Consider the following 15,922-nt stretch of genomic DNA (forward strand, 5'->3'; position numbering starts at 1 on the left):
TCCTCTTTCATGTCTGGCTCTGACTGATAAGGAGGGAGGGTTGGCCATGATCCTCAGCACCACCTGATCAGTGCCTCAGGCAGCTCCACCTCATCAGACCTGGTCTCCAAGATGTAGCTCCATCACAGCCACTCAGCAGCACAGGTCCCTCTTCTCAGCAGTTACCTCAGGACAGCGCCTGTTCTTATACTGTATATCATTGGCCTTGTGCAGCTCTGTCCGACCAACTGCCACACACTTCCAACTGCCACTTGCCTCACCACTTGACACTGGTCATGTGACCTGCTTCTGCCCTCTTTAGCAGTGTCCAACCCTGTTGGTAATTATCTGGTGGTGTAATCACATGCAAATGAACTGTGGCATTCTGCACAGTGCCAGACTTCATGCCTCACATATATTACAAGTGTACACCGTGAGTACTGAAGTTCCACTGTAGTCTATACCCTGAGAACTGTAGTTCCACATTGAGTGAATGCCCTGAGTACTCTAGATAAAATTTTAGTTTACATCTTAAGTACTGTAAATACACATTGAGTGTTTCCCTCGAGTAGTGGAGGTACACATTCAGTGTATGCCCCAAGTACTGTAGATCCACACTGAGTTTACACCCTGAGTACTGTAGAGCCACATTGAGTGTATGCCCCAAGCACTGTAGACCCACATTGTGTAAATGCCTCGAGTGCTGTAGATCCACATTGAATGTATGCCCCATGTACTGTATACCCACATTGAATATACTCCCCATGTACTGTAAATCCACATTGAGTTTAAACTCTGAGTACTGTAGATCCACATTGAATGTACACCCCAAGTACTGTGGAGCCACATTCAGTGTATGCCCTGAGTTCAGTAGATCCACATTGAGTTTACGGGCTGAGTACTGTAGAGCCACATTCAGTGTATGCCCTGAGTTCTGTAGATCCACATTGAGTTTACGGCCCAAGTACTGTAGCTCCACATTCAGTGTATGCCCTGAGTTCTGTAAATCCACATTGAGTTTACGGCCCGAGTACTGTAGAGCCACATTCAGTGGACACCTCCAGTACTTTAGATCCACATTGGGTGTATGCCCTAAGTACTGTTGATCCACATTGAGTGTATGCTCCAAGTACTGTTGATCCACGTTGGCTTTATGGCCCATGTACTGTAGACCCACATTGTACTGTAGACCCACATTAAAAGTTTACATCCCAAGTACTGTAGATCCACATTAACTGAATGTCCTGATTACTGTAGATCCACACTGAGTGAATGCCCCAAGTACTGTAGATCCACATTGAGTGTATGACCTAACTAATGTAGACCTACATTGAGTTTATGCCCTGATTACTGTAGATCCACATTGAGTGTATGCCCCATGTACTGTAGACCCACAATGATTGTATGTCCCAAGTACTGTAGATCCACATTGAGTGTATGCCCCAAGTATTGTAAATCCACATTGAGTGTATGACTTCAGAACTGTAGATCCATATTGAATTTACACCGTACGTACTGTAGACCCACACTGAGTGTATGCCCCAAGTTCTGTAGCTCTACATTGAGTTTACACCCTAAGTACTGTGGAGCCACATTGAGTGTATGCCCCAAGTACTGTAGATCCACATTGAGATTGTAGAAAACTGAGTATTCCGACGAGAACCCTATGAAGTGGTGGCCATATTGTCAGGGGCACCCATTTACAGAGTAAAGACTGAATGGCAGAGAAGGCCCATAAAGACCTATCACAGGAAGCATCTATTACCTATTGGGAGAGATGTATGGTTCAGAGAAGAAGAAGCTGTTAAGGGTGCTGTAGAGGAAGCTGGGAGGACTGAGATCTACAATCCCTCTGCTATTGAAGCCGACTCTGTCATTCAGAGTTGTAGGATCACTAGAGCTCTCAGGTCTACTGAGAGGCTTGGGGGGGGGGGGGGGGGGGGGGGGAGCCAAGAGGATGACAGGTGCAGAGATTAGAGGGAGGAATTTGTTCCTCAGTAGCCATGAAAGTTGGAGCTCCTGAGGGATGGGCTCAAGTCCAACAAGAAGAGAGAAATGTTGGGGGAGAAGCTTAACACTCAGGAGGAAGACCCTTCAGCTTTTAGCTGACCAAGAAGGACCATTAGAACTCCCATGATGTTAACTTTTGCCTTTTTGCTTGACCAACATGTATAACCTGTTGTGAATATGGTGAGGGGCACCTTAAGGTATATAATGAGGTAAAAATAGTAATGAGAAGTTAATGGAAAAGAAAAGAAATCACTTCGAACTTTAGAAAACATTTTGTGACAACTTTAAACTGGGAATTTTATTCTTTAACATGCATCATCTATACCCCCCTCTCCGATGCCAAATGTAGTTAACTGAGGTTGTATATGACAGATACACTGTGATTATTAAAGAGTTTCTCTAGATTATGTTTGAGATATGCATCCAATATTCATTCTGAATTACTTTCGCATTAATTACACTTGACCTGGGTTGTCAGAGACTAATGTGTACTGACTGTCCCAAGTGGAGTCTGGAACAGGTCTGTGGATTGCAGGAGACACATCAGATGGGATAGAGGAGTATATCACCATCCTCCTGTCTCTTCCTTTCAACTGTTAACTTTAGCAGAAAACTAGCAGAAAACAGACACCTGCCTACATAGCTGAAGAAGTAGGGTAATGGACCTCACAGTCCTAGATAGGTTTAATAAGACCTAAGGGGCAAATGTGATAGCCTGTGACTTGCAGGCATCGCTGAAATCCTGGAGAGTCTTTCCAATGTTTTAAAGTTGCCTTTTAAATGATTACCGCTTTAAAACATCAGACTCATCAATTTCCCACCTAGGGGAAAAGGGCCAGGTCTTTCCAGCTGCGATCTGTGCCTCGACAATGGGATTCCACATTGTATTCTTCTGAGGACTTACAGCCGTGTTTAAGCTAATGCAGGTTTGATAAGTTATTCTCTCTCAGGGTCATCATGCAGGAGAACTAACACTGTAGGCAGAAGGTCTACAGATGAGAGGGATGGAGTCTGAGCATCAAGGCTGAATTCTCAAGCTTGAGCGGTTCCTTGCATGCTCCCACCCTTTGTTCCTCTGCTCCTTTGTTCCTCTGCATTGGTCTGGTACATTTACCATGGATTCCAGAAAGAAAATGATTCACATCCACACGCAATGGGGATGTCTATGGAGTAGTTGAGTGTAAATCTGCACATGCGTAGGGCTGGGGCAAGTTTCCATGCTGTGACCGATGGTGGCGTCTAAAGGTGGACATTATTGGACAATCTGTGTTACAACTTGTAGTGGGCACAAATGGGCTGTTTTGTCTCTATTGTAGTTTGTGCATGATACAATGTAATGTTACTGTCAGCTGTGGGGAGAAAATTCATGTGGTTTAAGTCGCAATATATATGACACCACAAGATGGCGCTTGTATAGGTATACTGTAAATCTACTTTTACATCATGTGTGTCATTCATTGTTATCTGGGAAGACACACTTTACACATCGGTGGCATCATTCCTTTTAGACACATTTGGCCACTTTTGGAACTTGAACTTTTCATTCTCTAAGCTAATCAGGAAAAGAGAACCTCACCCGGGGAAGCCGGTATCTCCTCTGTGGATCATGGATGCATAGCGTATCGGGAACCAAACAGTAGCTCTTCTAAGAATAGATTCCTCTTCCCCTCATTCCATTCATTATCTATGAAGCTATCAACAGTGAGCGCAGTGGGTGGAGTCACTGATGTATATGTATAAGTGAATAGACAGTATACACAATACATATTTCTGTATTTTTTATTAGTATACATGGTTAGTAGACCTACATGATATGAGTATGCATCAGATTTGTTTGTTAGAAGTGTATAGATGTCAGGCTGAGCAGAGAGATGTTGGGTTTCTGGACTGAAATCTCTGGAAATGCTTTCCTTTGGGCTGACTTGTATACTGTTATTTTTATTATGAAATTTGTTTAACTTTTTTAACTACTTAAATTCTCTTTGGTGAGGATATTTCAGTCATTATATAACTTTCATAGTTTCCATGCAGATTTCTTACACCTGTCCTGTACAGGTAACGCATACATTCTGCCAGGGGTTAGTCTACTCTATGTAGGAACTCATTTCAAACAATTTGATTTTCTGACTCTGGTTCCAGTGTCTTCTTCTCTGGGAAGGAAAGAGAGCAGAAAGGGCATCAGTGGTTTTACTGTTTATGTCAGGTCATTTGGTTACACGCATGACTAAAAATAAATGTTTTAAGGGCCCCATACACTACTGCGACATGTCCGGCTGACATGTCGCAGGCGATCACCCCCCAGCAGCCTCCTGGGGGGCAAGATCGCCCAAGATAAATCGTATGCTGTCCTTTTGCATACGATGTATCTTGGGCGATCCTGTGCAATCCCAGCCATGCCTGCGGGGTCGGACCAGATTGAATGTGCAGCACATTCAATCTTGAGGATCCGATCCGATGCTCACGGGAACGCGGATCGGATCGGAAACGCCTCCAAAATGCCCGATTTCATCCAATATATCGGTCCGAATGCCCGAAATCGGATGAAATCAGGCATTATCGTCCTAGTGTATGGGGTTATTTACAGGGGCGCTCATATCCAGGACTCTCACAGAGACTATGCTGGCACCAGTAATGGTCATGTCACCTTGATGGCCACCTTAGGGAAATCATAGCATAACCAATCTGATAGGGTGAGCCCTAGCAGCCATCCAATCAGGTTTATCAACACATAGTGCCGAGATGTGTATTCATTCTAACCTCTTCAGGTAAGTACCTGCAGGGGGCGAGTTCTCTAATAACTGCAAGGGTCCCCTGTGAGTGTTGTGGCAGTAGAGGACTCCCCATCCCTGTAAGGGATGTGGCAGTAGAGGACTCCCCATCCCTGTAAGGGTTGTGGCAGTAGAGGACTCCTCATCCCTGTAGGGGGTTATGGCTGTAGAGGACTCCCCATCCCTGTAAGGGTTGTGGCAGTAGAGAACTCCCCATCCCTGTAAGGGTTGTGGCAGTAGAGGACTCCTCATCCCTGTAGGGGGTTATGGCTGTAGAGGACTCCCCATCCCTGTAAGGGTTGTGGCAGTAGAGGACTCCTCATCTCTGTAAGGGTTGTGACAGTAGAGGACTCCTCATCCCTGTAAGGGTTGTGGCAGTAGAGGACTCCTCATCCCGGTAAGGGTTGTGGCAGTAGAGGACTCCTCATCCCGGTAAGGGTTGTGGCAGTAGAGGACTCCTCATCCCTGCAAGGGTTGTGGCAGTAGAGGACTCCTCATCCCTGTAAGGGTTGTGGCAGTAGAGGACTCCTCATCCCTGTAAGGGTTGTGGCAGTAGAGGACTCCTCATCCCTGTAAGGGATGTGGCAGTAGAGGACTCCTCATCCCTGTAAGGGTTGTTGCAGTAGAGGACTCCTCATCCCTGTAGGGGGTTGTGGCAGCAGAGGACTCCTCATCCCTGTAGGGGTTGTGGCAGTAGAGGACTCCCCATCCCTCTAAGGGTTGTGACAGTAGAGGACTCCTCATCCCTGTAAGGAATGTGGCAGTAGAGGACTACTCATCCCTGTAAGGGTTGTGGCAGTAGAGGACTCCTCATCCCTGTAAGGGTTGTTGCAGTAGAGGACTCCCCATCCCTGTAAGGAATGTGGCAGTAGAGGACTACTCATCCCTGTAAGGGTTGTGGCAGTAGAGGACTACTCATCCCTGTAAGGGTTGTTGCAGTAGAGGACTCCCCATCCCTCTAAGGGTTGTGGCAGTAGAGGACTCCTCATACCTGTAAGGGTTGTGGCTGTAGAGTACTCCCCATCCCTGTAAGTGTTGTGGCAGTAATTTCCGGTACTGCAGGTGTATGTACTAACAATATTGGGGCAATATTTACTATGTTTGTATTTATATATGGAGAGTCTCACCTTTATTGCTTAGTATATAATACTGGGAGACTGACACAGGAGGCCGCTTGCTTAAATCTTTCAATCTGTTTAGCATCTGCATTTCCCGATTTAGCTAAAAAAATAAATAACATAGTTATCCAATCACCCATCAATAATATCCAGATGTTCTGTGACTTTATATATACCTGTATATCTAAGCTACACCATTGCCAGCATATTTTAGCATGTCGGCATTTCTAATGTTGGTATTCTGACTATGTCAGCATTTTGAACATGGCATACTGAATGTCAGTATTTTGACCGTGTCGGTATTTTGACTGTAGGTCAATGGCTCTCGGGATTATGACCGTCGGCACTGCAGAAATCACTGGAAAAATGGCGCGGCGGTCATTTTCCCGGTGTTTTGCGCATGCGCAGTCAGAATATCACTGGTAAAATGGCCGCCTTGCTATTTTCCTGGAAGCCTGTGCATGCGTACTAGACTCTGGAGCAGCGCTAGGGTCCCCTAGTGCCCAAAGTCAAGAGCACCCGCCATGTTGCGGAGACTAATTTCTCTACTGCACATGCGCAGTGTCCATTTTGGGTGTGATTTTTGACGCGGCTGCAGCACCTGACGCAGAACACCGTAAAGGTAAGTATTTAAACATGGGTGCAGTGTGTGCGGTGTGCCCCCCCCCCCCCCCCCCCCTTCCTGGACCCAGGGACATGTGTGCGCCGCATTATAGATACGCCAACGCTTACTGACTAGGATGGTAAAGGAAGCGAGTGCAGCACTGTACACAATGACCTCTGACATGAATGGGTGCAGCAATAGATTCTGATGGGGCTATGGGCATATATCTAACGCTGGCTGGTAGCCTTATATCTGTTACCCCTGTGTATTAGTGATAGTCTGGCTGTTACTGTTGGATCTCTACAGTATGTGCCTATCCATATTTTTGCCCTGACAATGGGAGTGGGTTATATACAGTATACGAGTATTTTTCTTTAAGCGCATATTAGGATTCGCTGATTTATCAATTTGGTTATTAATTTAATAAACCCCTTTTGAAATATGTTACACATACTTGCCTACTACCCTCCCAGAATGGACGGGAGGCTCCCAAAAATTGGGTGGCCCTCCCGGCCCCCTGGAAATGTGGGCACGTCTCCCACTTTACCTGCCAGCCCCTCGCACCCCCCCCACTTCCTTGGCCACCCACAGCAGAGAACAACATTTGGTTGCCAGTCATTTACTCTCAGATGGCAATAGGCAGAAGTCCACCAACGGTTGCTGTTACATCAGACACCTGGGGCAAGCATCTGTGTAGGTGCACACGGATGTGCCGGGCAAGAGTGTGTGTAACATTTTTGGGTCAAATTTGTGTGGGGGCAAATTTATCTCTTAATTGCTGTAATATTGCATTATATTTCTTGGTACATAAAGAGAGAACCTTGCCATCAAAGTAATATTTTTTATTTGTAGTTACTATTCCACCACCCAGCACAGTGCTCAGCAGGTGCGGAGCGGGGCTCTATGCCACCCTATCTCAGCCCGCCTCCAAATCAGTGACATGATGATGTCACATCTAGGGGCGGGGCCACAATCACTAGTAGGAAGTTGACCAGTACATGGGATGTTTCAAGCAGCTGTACAGGCTGCATTCCGGAGCATCGCTTGGACACTCTAGAGTCTAGGCCAGCCATTCCCAACCACGGTCCTCAAGGCACACCAACCGTGCAGGTTTTAGTGATATCCAGGCTGCAGCAAAGATGGTTAAATCTAAATAACTGAGCTACTAATTAAGTCACCTGTGCTGAAGCCTGGATATCACTAAAACCTGCACTGTTAGTGTGCCTTGAGGACCGTGGTTGGGAATGCCTGGTCTAGGCCATTCTGCAGTAGTGTTTCTGGCTGCAGGTAGCATGGGCAGGCAACGATGCGGCCTCCAGGGTTCTATACCCAACAACGGCACTGCTTGCACACCTTTAGTCCTGGCCCTGCTGTCTGCAGTTTTACTATGATGTGCTATGAAATATAGCAATTTTATTTACTGAACAATTTAAGGTGGAGAGCATCAAAATGCATGTTTATGTACAGTATGAAATCAAATACACCTGCACAGCAACATAGGTAATTAATGTATGCCATTATAAATAGGCAGAATTTTTTAAATTGCTAATTGGCTACTAATTTTGTCTACAACACTAGTGATTGCTTCCTAAGACTATGTGTATATTATGAAGATGAAACATATACAATCCTATACATTGCATTACATGAGGCTTATTGGGACACTATTTGCTGTGCTTCACATATCACCTTCAGTGCTCTTCATCCTACATAACACTGGTGTTATTCTACTTACAGAATAGGTTGAGTGAGTTATATTTTCCCCAGGAGCACTTGACATCGATGTTTGCCAATAAGAAATCCTCGCCCATTTCGTAAAACGTGACTGTCACTTTATCTGCCGGTTCTAGGGAGGAAACACAATGGAGTCTGGCGTTTGATTGTTTTCCCCATTTGCACCAGGAAGGACATTGGGGTCTGATCCATGTGGGTGACTACATACCTGGGCGGAAAGTCATAGTATTTCCAGATATTGTCACTGGGATGGGTGTAGGAAACCTGACAAGAGAAGGAGCAAGATTGAGGAAGGAACAGTGGTGGGTGAAATAGTGAGACAATGAAACACAAGCTGGTATCACCCCTAGTGCCATAGCGCCTCTCTAGTGGGTAAGGAAGGTACAAGGCAATGTGCAGTGTCTGGTTTGTGTATGGACACAAGCACCACAAACTGGGAAAGAGAGAAACTATAATGAACCTGTATTTGCGTTGCCGCAACTTCCAATACTGTGTCACATTTGGCCTCCACCTAGATAGGTGCACTCTGCACTGTCCCTCCCAAATAGGTGCGCTCTGCACTGTCCCTCCCAAAGAGGTGCGCTCTGCACTGTCCCTCCCACATAGGTGCGCTCTGCAGTGTCCCTCCTAGATAGGTGCACTGTGCACTGTCCCTCCCGGATAGGTGCGCTCTGCACTATCGCTCCCAGATAGGTGCGCTCTGCAGTGTCCCTCCCACATAGGTGCGCTCTGCACTGTCCCTCCCACATAGGTGCGCTCTGCAGTGTCCCTCCCAGATAGGTGCACTGTGCACTGTCCCTCCCGGATAGGTGCGCTCTGCACTATCGCTCCCAGATAGGTGCGCTCTGCACTATCCCTCCCAGCAGAGGCGGAACTACCGCCAGTGCAAACAGTGCGTTGCACTGGGGCCCACCTCTGTCCAGGGGCCCAAAGCATGTAATGAGTCAAACTGACATATTACATGCCGCTGTGTGCTGTGGGCAACCGCTGCCCGCAGCACACACCCGCCCGGAGAGGAGAGGAGCAGCGGTACGGGGGAGAAGGAGGAGGAGGGAGATGGAGGAGGGAGCCGCAGCAGCACTTTACTACTGGTTGAGGCGCTGCTGCTGCTGGCCCCCTGCTTCACTATAGGCTGTCTTCCGAGAACGGCCTATAGTGAAGCAGAGGGGCAGCAGCAGCAGCGCCTCCACCAATAACACAGCGCTGCTGCGGCTCCCTCCTCCACCTCCCTCCTCCTCCTTCTCTCCTGCCCGGGAATCGTGAGTGACCAGAAGCTGCACCGAGGAGCCTGAGCCAGCGGAGAGGGTAAGTATAATTCATTCTTTCTTTCTTTCTTTCTTTCTTTCTTTCTTTCTTTCTTTCTTTCTTTCTTTCTTTCTTTCTTTCTTTCTTTCTTTCTTTTCTTTTCTTTCTTATCTTTCTTTCTTTCTACAAAAAGGGGTACTGTCTGCCATAATGTGTAAAAAGGGGGAATCTGCTTGCCGTAATGTGTAAAAAGGGGGAATCTGCCTGCCGCAATGTGTAAAAAGGGGGAATCTGCTTGCCGCAATGTGTAAAAAGGGGGAATCTGCCTGCCGCAATGTGTAAAAAGGGGGATGCTGTCTGCCGCAATGTGTAAAAAGGAGGAATCTGCTTGCCGCAATGTGTAAAAAGGGGGAATCTGCCTGCCGCAATGTGTAAAAAGGGGGATGCTGTCTGCCGTAATGTGTAACAAGGGCACGCTGTCTGCTGTAATGTGTAACACAGGCACGCTGTCTGCCGTAATGTGTAAAAAGGGGACGCTGTCTGCCGTTATGTGTAACAAGGGCACGCTGTCTTCCGTTATGTGTAAAAAGTGTACGCTTTCTGCCGCTATGTGTAACAAGGGCACGCTGTCTTCCGTTATATGTAAAAAGTGTACGCTGTCTGACGCTATGTGTAACAAGGGGACGCTGTCTGCCGTTATGTGTAACAAGGGGACGCTGTCTGCTGTTATGTGTAAAAAGGGGACGCTGTCTGCCGTTATGTGTAACAAGGGGACGCTGTCTGCTGTTATGTGTAAAAAGGGGACGCTGTCTGCCGTTATGTGTAACAAGGGGACGCTGTCTGCTGTTATGTGTAAAAAGGGGACGCTGTCTGCCGTAATGTGTAAAAAGGGCACGCTGTCTTCCGTTATGTGTAAAAAGTGTACGCTGTCTGACGCTATGTGTAACAAGGGGACGCTGTCTGCCGTTATGTGTAAAAAGGGGGACGCTGTCTGCTGTAATGTGTAAAAAGGGCACGCTGTCTGCCATAATGTGTAAAAAGTGTACGCTGTCGCTGTCTGCCGCTATGTGTAACAAGGGCACGCTGTCTGCCGTTATGTGTAAAAAGGGGGACGCTGTCTGCCGTAATGTGTAAAAAGGGCACGCTGTCTTCCGTTATGTGTAAAAAGTGTACGCTGTCTGACGCTATGTGTAACAAGGGGACGCTGTCTGCCGTTATGTGTAAAAAGGGGGACGCTGTCTGCTGTAATGTGTAAAAAGGGCACGCTGTCTGCCATAATGTGTAAAAAGTGTACGCTGTCGCTGTCTGCCGCTATGTGTAACAAGGGCACGCTGTCTGCCGTTATGTGTAAAAAGGGGGACGCTGTCTGCCGTAATGTGTAAAAAGGGGACGCTGTCTGCCGTAATGTGTAAAAAGGGGACGCTGTCTGCAATTATGTGTAAAAAGTGTACGCTGTCTGCCGCTATGTTTAACAAGGGCACGCTGTCTGCCGCTATGTTTAACAAGGGCACGCTGTCTGCCGTTATGTGTAAAAAGGGGGACGCTGTCTGCCGTAATGTGTAAAAAGGGGACGCTGTCTGCTGTAATGTGTAAAAAGAGGAATCTGTAGGCCGTAAGGTGTAAAAGAGTCTCTACCTGGTGTAGTGGTGCTACTGTGCGGCGTAATTTGAATAATGGAGACTACTGTGCACCGTTTTATGAATTGGTATTATTTTGTGGCCACACCCCTTCCCCACGAAGCCACGCCACTATGTATTTTTGCGCGCGCCTACGGCGCGCACTGCCCCTGTTTTGCATGCAGGGGTGGGGCTCCGATGCTGTTTCATGCACACAGTGCTAAAATGTCTAGTTACGGCACTGTTGCTAGGTATACATTTCTCTGGCCCTGAGCAGGTCCCCCTCACCAGATCCTCTCCAGGGGTGAGGGGGTGGACTTGGATGGGATGGGGGGCCCAAAGCATTTTGTCGCACCTGGGCCCACCGCTCGCTAGTTCCGCCACTGCCTCCCAGATAGGTGCGCTCTGCGCTGTCCCTCCCAGATGGGTGCGCTCTGCACTGTCCCTCCCAAATAGGTGTGCTCTGCACTGTCCCTCCCAGATAGGTGCACTCTGCACTGTCCCTCCCAAATAGGTGCACTGTGCACTCTCCCTACTAGATATGTGAGCTCTGCACTGTCCCTCCCAGATAGGTGCGCTCTGCACTGTCCCTCCCAGATAGGTGCACTCTGCACTGTCCCTCCCAAATAGGTGTGCTCTGCAGTGTCCCTCCCAGATAGGTGCGCTGTGCACTCTCCCTCCTAGATAGGTATGTTCTGCACTGTTCCTCCTAGATAGGTGCGCTCTGCACTGTCCCTCCCAGATAGGTGCGCTCTGCTCTGTCCCTCCCAGATAGGTGCGCTCTGCAGTGTCCCTCCCACATAGGTGTGCTCTGCAGTGTCCCTCCCAGATAGGTGCACTGTCCCTCCCAGATAGGTGCGCTCTGCACTATCACTCCCGGATAGGTGCGCTCTGCATTGTCCCTCCCAGATAGGTGCGCTCTGCACTGTCCCTCCCAGATAGGTGCGCTCTGCACTGTCCCTCCCATATACGTGCGCTCTGCACTGTCCCTCACAGATAGGTGCGCTCTGCACTATCCCTCCCAGATAGGTGCGCTCTGCACCGTCCCTCCCAGATAGGTGCACTCTACACCGTCCATTCCAGATAGGTGCGCTCTGCACTGTCCCTCCCAGATAGGTGCGCTCTGCACAATGCACTGTCCCTCCCAGATAGGTGCACTCTGCACTGTCCCTCCCAGATAGGTGCGCTCTGCACTGTCCCTCCCAGATAGGTGCGCTCTGCACAGTCCCTCCCAGATAGGTGCGCTCTGCACTGTCCCTCCCAGATAGGTGTGCTCTGCACTGTCCCTCCCAGATAGGTGCACTCTGCACTGTCCCTCCCAGATAGGTGCGCTCTGCACTGTCCCTCCCAGATAGGTGCGCTCTGCACAGTCCCTCCCAGATAGGTGCGCTCTGCACAGTCCCTCCCAGATAGGTGTGCTCTGCACAGTCTCTCCCAGATAGGTGCGCTTTGCAGTGTCCCTCCCAGATAGGTGCGCTCTGCACTGTCCCTCCTAGATAGGTGCGCTCTGCACTGTCCCTCCCAGATAGATGCGCTCTGCACAATCCCTCCCAGATAGGTGCACTCTGCACTGTCCCTCCCAGATAGGTGCGCTCTGCACTGTCCCTCCCAGATAGGTGCGCTCTGCACAATCCCTCCCAGATAGGTGCGCTCTGCACTGTCTCTCCCAGATAGGTGCGCTCTGCACTGTCCCTCCCAGATAGGTGCGCTCTGCACAATCCCTCCCAGATAGGTGCGCTCTGCACTGTCTCTCCCAGATAGGTGCGCTCTGCACTGTCTCTCCCAGATAGGTGCGCTCTGCACTGTCCCTCCCAGATAGGTGCGCTCTGCACTGTCCCTCCCAGATAGGTGCGCCATGCACTCTCCCTCCTAGATAGGTGAGCTCTGCACAATCCCTCCCAGATAGGTGCGCTCTGCACTGTCCCTCCCAGATAGGTGCGCTCTGCACAGTCCCTAGGGTCTGAGAACATGCTCTCATGTTTTTAGAACTCTCATAACTCTCATATTCGCTTCCAGATGTTTTCCATACAACTCGGCCAAGGTAGTAGGGTGCAAGTTTTAAACTTTTACTTTCTACGGTGTGTGTGCCCTGTCTTTGTTTAAATATTTATTTTACAGTAGGACAACAGGTACCAGCGGGCCCTTTAATGACCTGCTTGCTGGTACTTGTGGTTCTCCAAGTACCAGCATGCAGGGGAGGCTTGCTGGGACCTGTACTTCTACTGTAAAAGACAAAATTATTTCTGTCTTAAGGTTATCTACTTGGCACCCAGTGCCCAGGGGTGCTAAGGATAGTCCCGGGCTTCAGCCCCTGCCTTTGAGTGCCCTGGATGGGGGGGAACCCTTTATTTGGGAGGTCCCCACTCCCCCAGGGAGCCCTGGCCAGGGCTTATTAGTTGGGGGGGTATTGCTACGGCCACCGGGACCAATATATAAACGTGTCCCCCGGCTGTGCCATTACGTCCCTGTCTTGTGGAGCCCGGTGCTGGTTTCAAAAACACGAGGTCCCCCTACGTATTTCCCCCCCGTATTTTTGGAACCAGGATTGGTCCAAGAGCCCGGTGCCGGTTGTTAAAATACAGGGGAACCTCACACATTTTCCCCCTGTATTTTTCCAACCGGGACCAGCTAAAAGAGCCGGAGGCTGGTTATGCTTTTGGGGGGATCCCACATTTTTTATTTTATTTTTTATTTAACTTTTTATTAACTATTACAAAGAATGCACGGATCTCCCTTATCAGTGCATGCTTCTGTCAAACTCTGTCACACTCGCATAATGTAATAGCCTCAAACTTAAAAATGTGCAGACCATTACACTACCTGAGTTTTGGGCAAGCTCGCACCTTTTAAAGTGCGAAAAAGGTGCAAGTTTGTTCCACATAAATACTTGGGCCCTTTTACAATTGGCCCTTAGTAATTAAATCTCCCTTCATGGCTCCTGAGCAACCGGCTGTGGGCCTAATTCAGACCTGATCGCAGCAGTAAAATCTTTATTTAATGAGCAAACGACGATGCACTGCAGGTGGGTCAGATGTAACATGTGCAGAGAGAGTTAGATTTGGGTGGGTTATATTGTTTCTGTGCAGGGTAAATACTGGCTGCTTTATTTTTACACTGCAATTTAGAATTCAGTTTGAACACACCCCACCCAAATCTAACTCTCTCTGCACATGTTACATCTACCCCACCTGCACTGCACATGTTTTTGCCCATTAGAGAATTTTTTTGCTGCTGCGATTAGGTCTGAATTAGGCCCTGTGTTAGCACCTGCTGTGTTATTCTGTCTGGCTGCCTGATACCGGCCTGTCTTATACTTGACCCCATTTGTCTCTGTGTGACCCCGACCTGTTATACCTATAGACCTTAGCCTGTATATGGACTATGATTCCTGACTTGTCTCTCTGCATAGTACACTGCGGGCGATTAGCTACCATCCTGTCCATCCCAAGTCATTGAATCTTAGCTTTAATCTGTCACCTGGATGAGTCTGTGAATTTGAGATCTCCATCTTGAACCTCGATTTGCACCCACTGTCCTTCTGATTCCATAGGGCCGCCAAAACTAGAGGCAGATGCGACACTGTGCCAGCGACCAGCCAACTGGGGACAGAGACAGGAAACCATTAGAGATTCATACAGTGAGGGAAATGACGGACAGCGAAAGTCTCCCCCGATTTACTATCCACCTCCATCCTTACTATCTGGTTTCCTGGAGCAAACTCTCAGTCTGTGGTAACACAATCAGAATAAGGCCACCCTGTTGCATATTACTCTAGGTTATAGCTGTAGTACAGCCGTCACCGTGAGCAACAGGAAAGTGTGAGCCCGATTTAGGTTCAGTCATAGAAGTGCGGAAATCGCTATTCGAAGATTTCCGCACTTCTGCGCATGTGTGAGGACTTAAACTGTGATAGCATGCGATCTCAGTTTAAGAGAGCTATTAACGCGCAGTTCTCTAGTGTCTGCGACCGCCATCATCCAGTTTAAGAGAGCTATTAACGCGCAGTTCTCTAGTGTCTGCGACCGCCATCATCCAGTTAAGAGAGCTATTAAGGCGCAGTTCTCTAGTGTCTGCGACCGCCATCATCCAATATTTACACCTTACCCTGAGAGCCTTCAGATAATACAGCTGTCTCAGATGTATTTAGTCTTTTTCCTGGTCTGTGTGTGTTCTCACCTTTACTGTACTTGGCCTATGGTAGAACCACCCAGTCAGGGGCGTACTAAGAGGGGAGAGGGCCTGTGTGCAGTTTCCGTCTGGGCCCCCTGCTCTCTACTGCATGCCTCCGAGAAAATGGCACAGCGGCCATTTTCCCTGTGATTTCCTTACTGCACATGCATTTTCCTGGTGATTTTGCAGCTGCACCGCTGCCGACGCTGGGCTCTGAAGAGGTAAATAAAGAATAAGTGGGTGCAGTGGGTGTGGTGTGGGCCCCTCTGGACACAGCGGCCCGTGTGCACCGAACACACTGCACCCATTGTAGATACACCATTGCACCCAGTCCTGTCTATCCAGACACGAGCAGACGTAAGAGGCAGAATCATACAGACCTGCGTGTACACACACACGGGCTCCCACTGGTCTGTGCAATCACACAATCTATGCTACGCAAACTGGTGCGGTGCTCAGTCTGCATCAGTCCCAGGAGGAGATGTATCACATATTCTAAAGAGACCAGGTGGTGGAGTCGCCTATAGCAACCAACCAGCTTCTAGCTATCATTTATCAAGTACATTCTATAAAATGTGAAGTGGAATATGCTAGCGCTATATAAATAAATGTTTAAAAGTCAAATGATAACTGACTGGTTGCTGTAGGCAACGTCTAAACCTGCCCCCCCCCCCCCCC

The 15,922-nt window shown here is 48.5% G+C and overlaps 1 protein-coding gene across 2 annotated transcripts in view; it reads right to left on the reverse strand.

The window, feature by feature from the left end:
* Nucleotides 1-3,752: 3,752 nt before the first annotated feature.
* Nucleotides 3,753-15,922, reverse strand: part of LOC134949616 (uncharacterized) — a 67,888-nt gene continuing 55,718 nt past the window's right edge. The window contains exons 12-16 of one of the 2 annotated variants that reach the window (XM_063938315.1): nt 14,552-14,673; nt 8,422-8,477; nt 8,215-8,325; nt 5,885-5,978; nt 3,753-4,134 (exon numbers count right to left, since the gene is read on the reverse strand). In XM_063938315.1, the coding sequence (XP_063794385.1) occupies nt 5,887-5,978; nt 8,215-8,325; nt 8,422-8,477; nt 14,552-14,673 (381 nt within the window). In that variant the 3' untranslated portion in view covers nt 3,753-4,134; nt 5,885-5,886. Of the gene's footprint in view, nt 4,140-5,884; nt 5,979-8,214; nt 8,326-8,421; nt 8,478-14,551; nt 14,674-15,922 lie in introns of both variants that reach the window. The other variant, XM_063938314.1, reaches the window with a different exon arrangement.

This window comes from Pseudophryne corroboree, chromosome 8 (assembly GCF_028390025.1).
Source record: "Pseudophryne corroboree isolate aPseCor3 chromosome 8, aPseCor3.hap2, whole genome shotgun sequence".
Classification (NCBI taxonomy): domain Eukaryota; kingdom Metazoa; phylum Chordata; class Amphibia; order Anura; family Myobatrachidae; genus Pseudophryne; species Pseudophryne corroboree.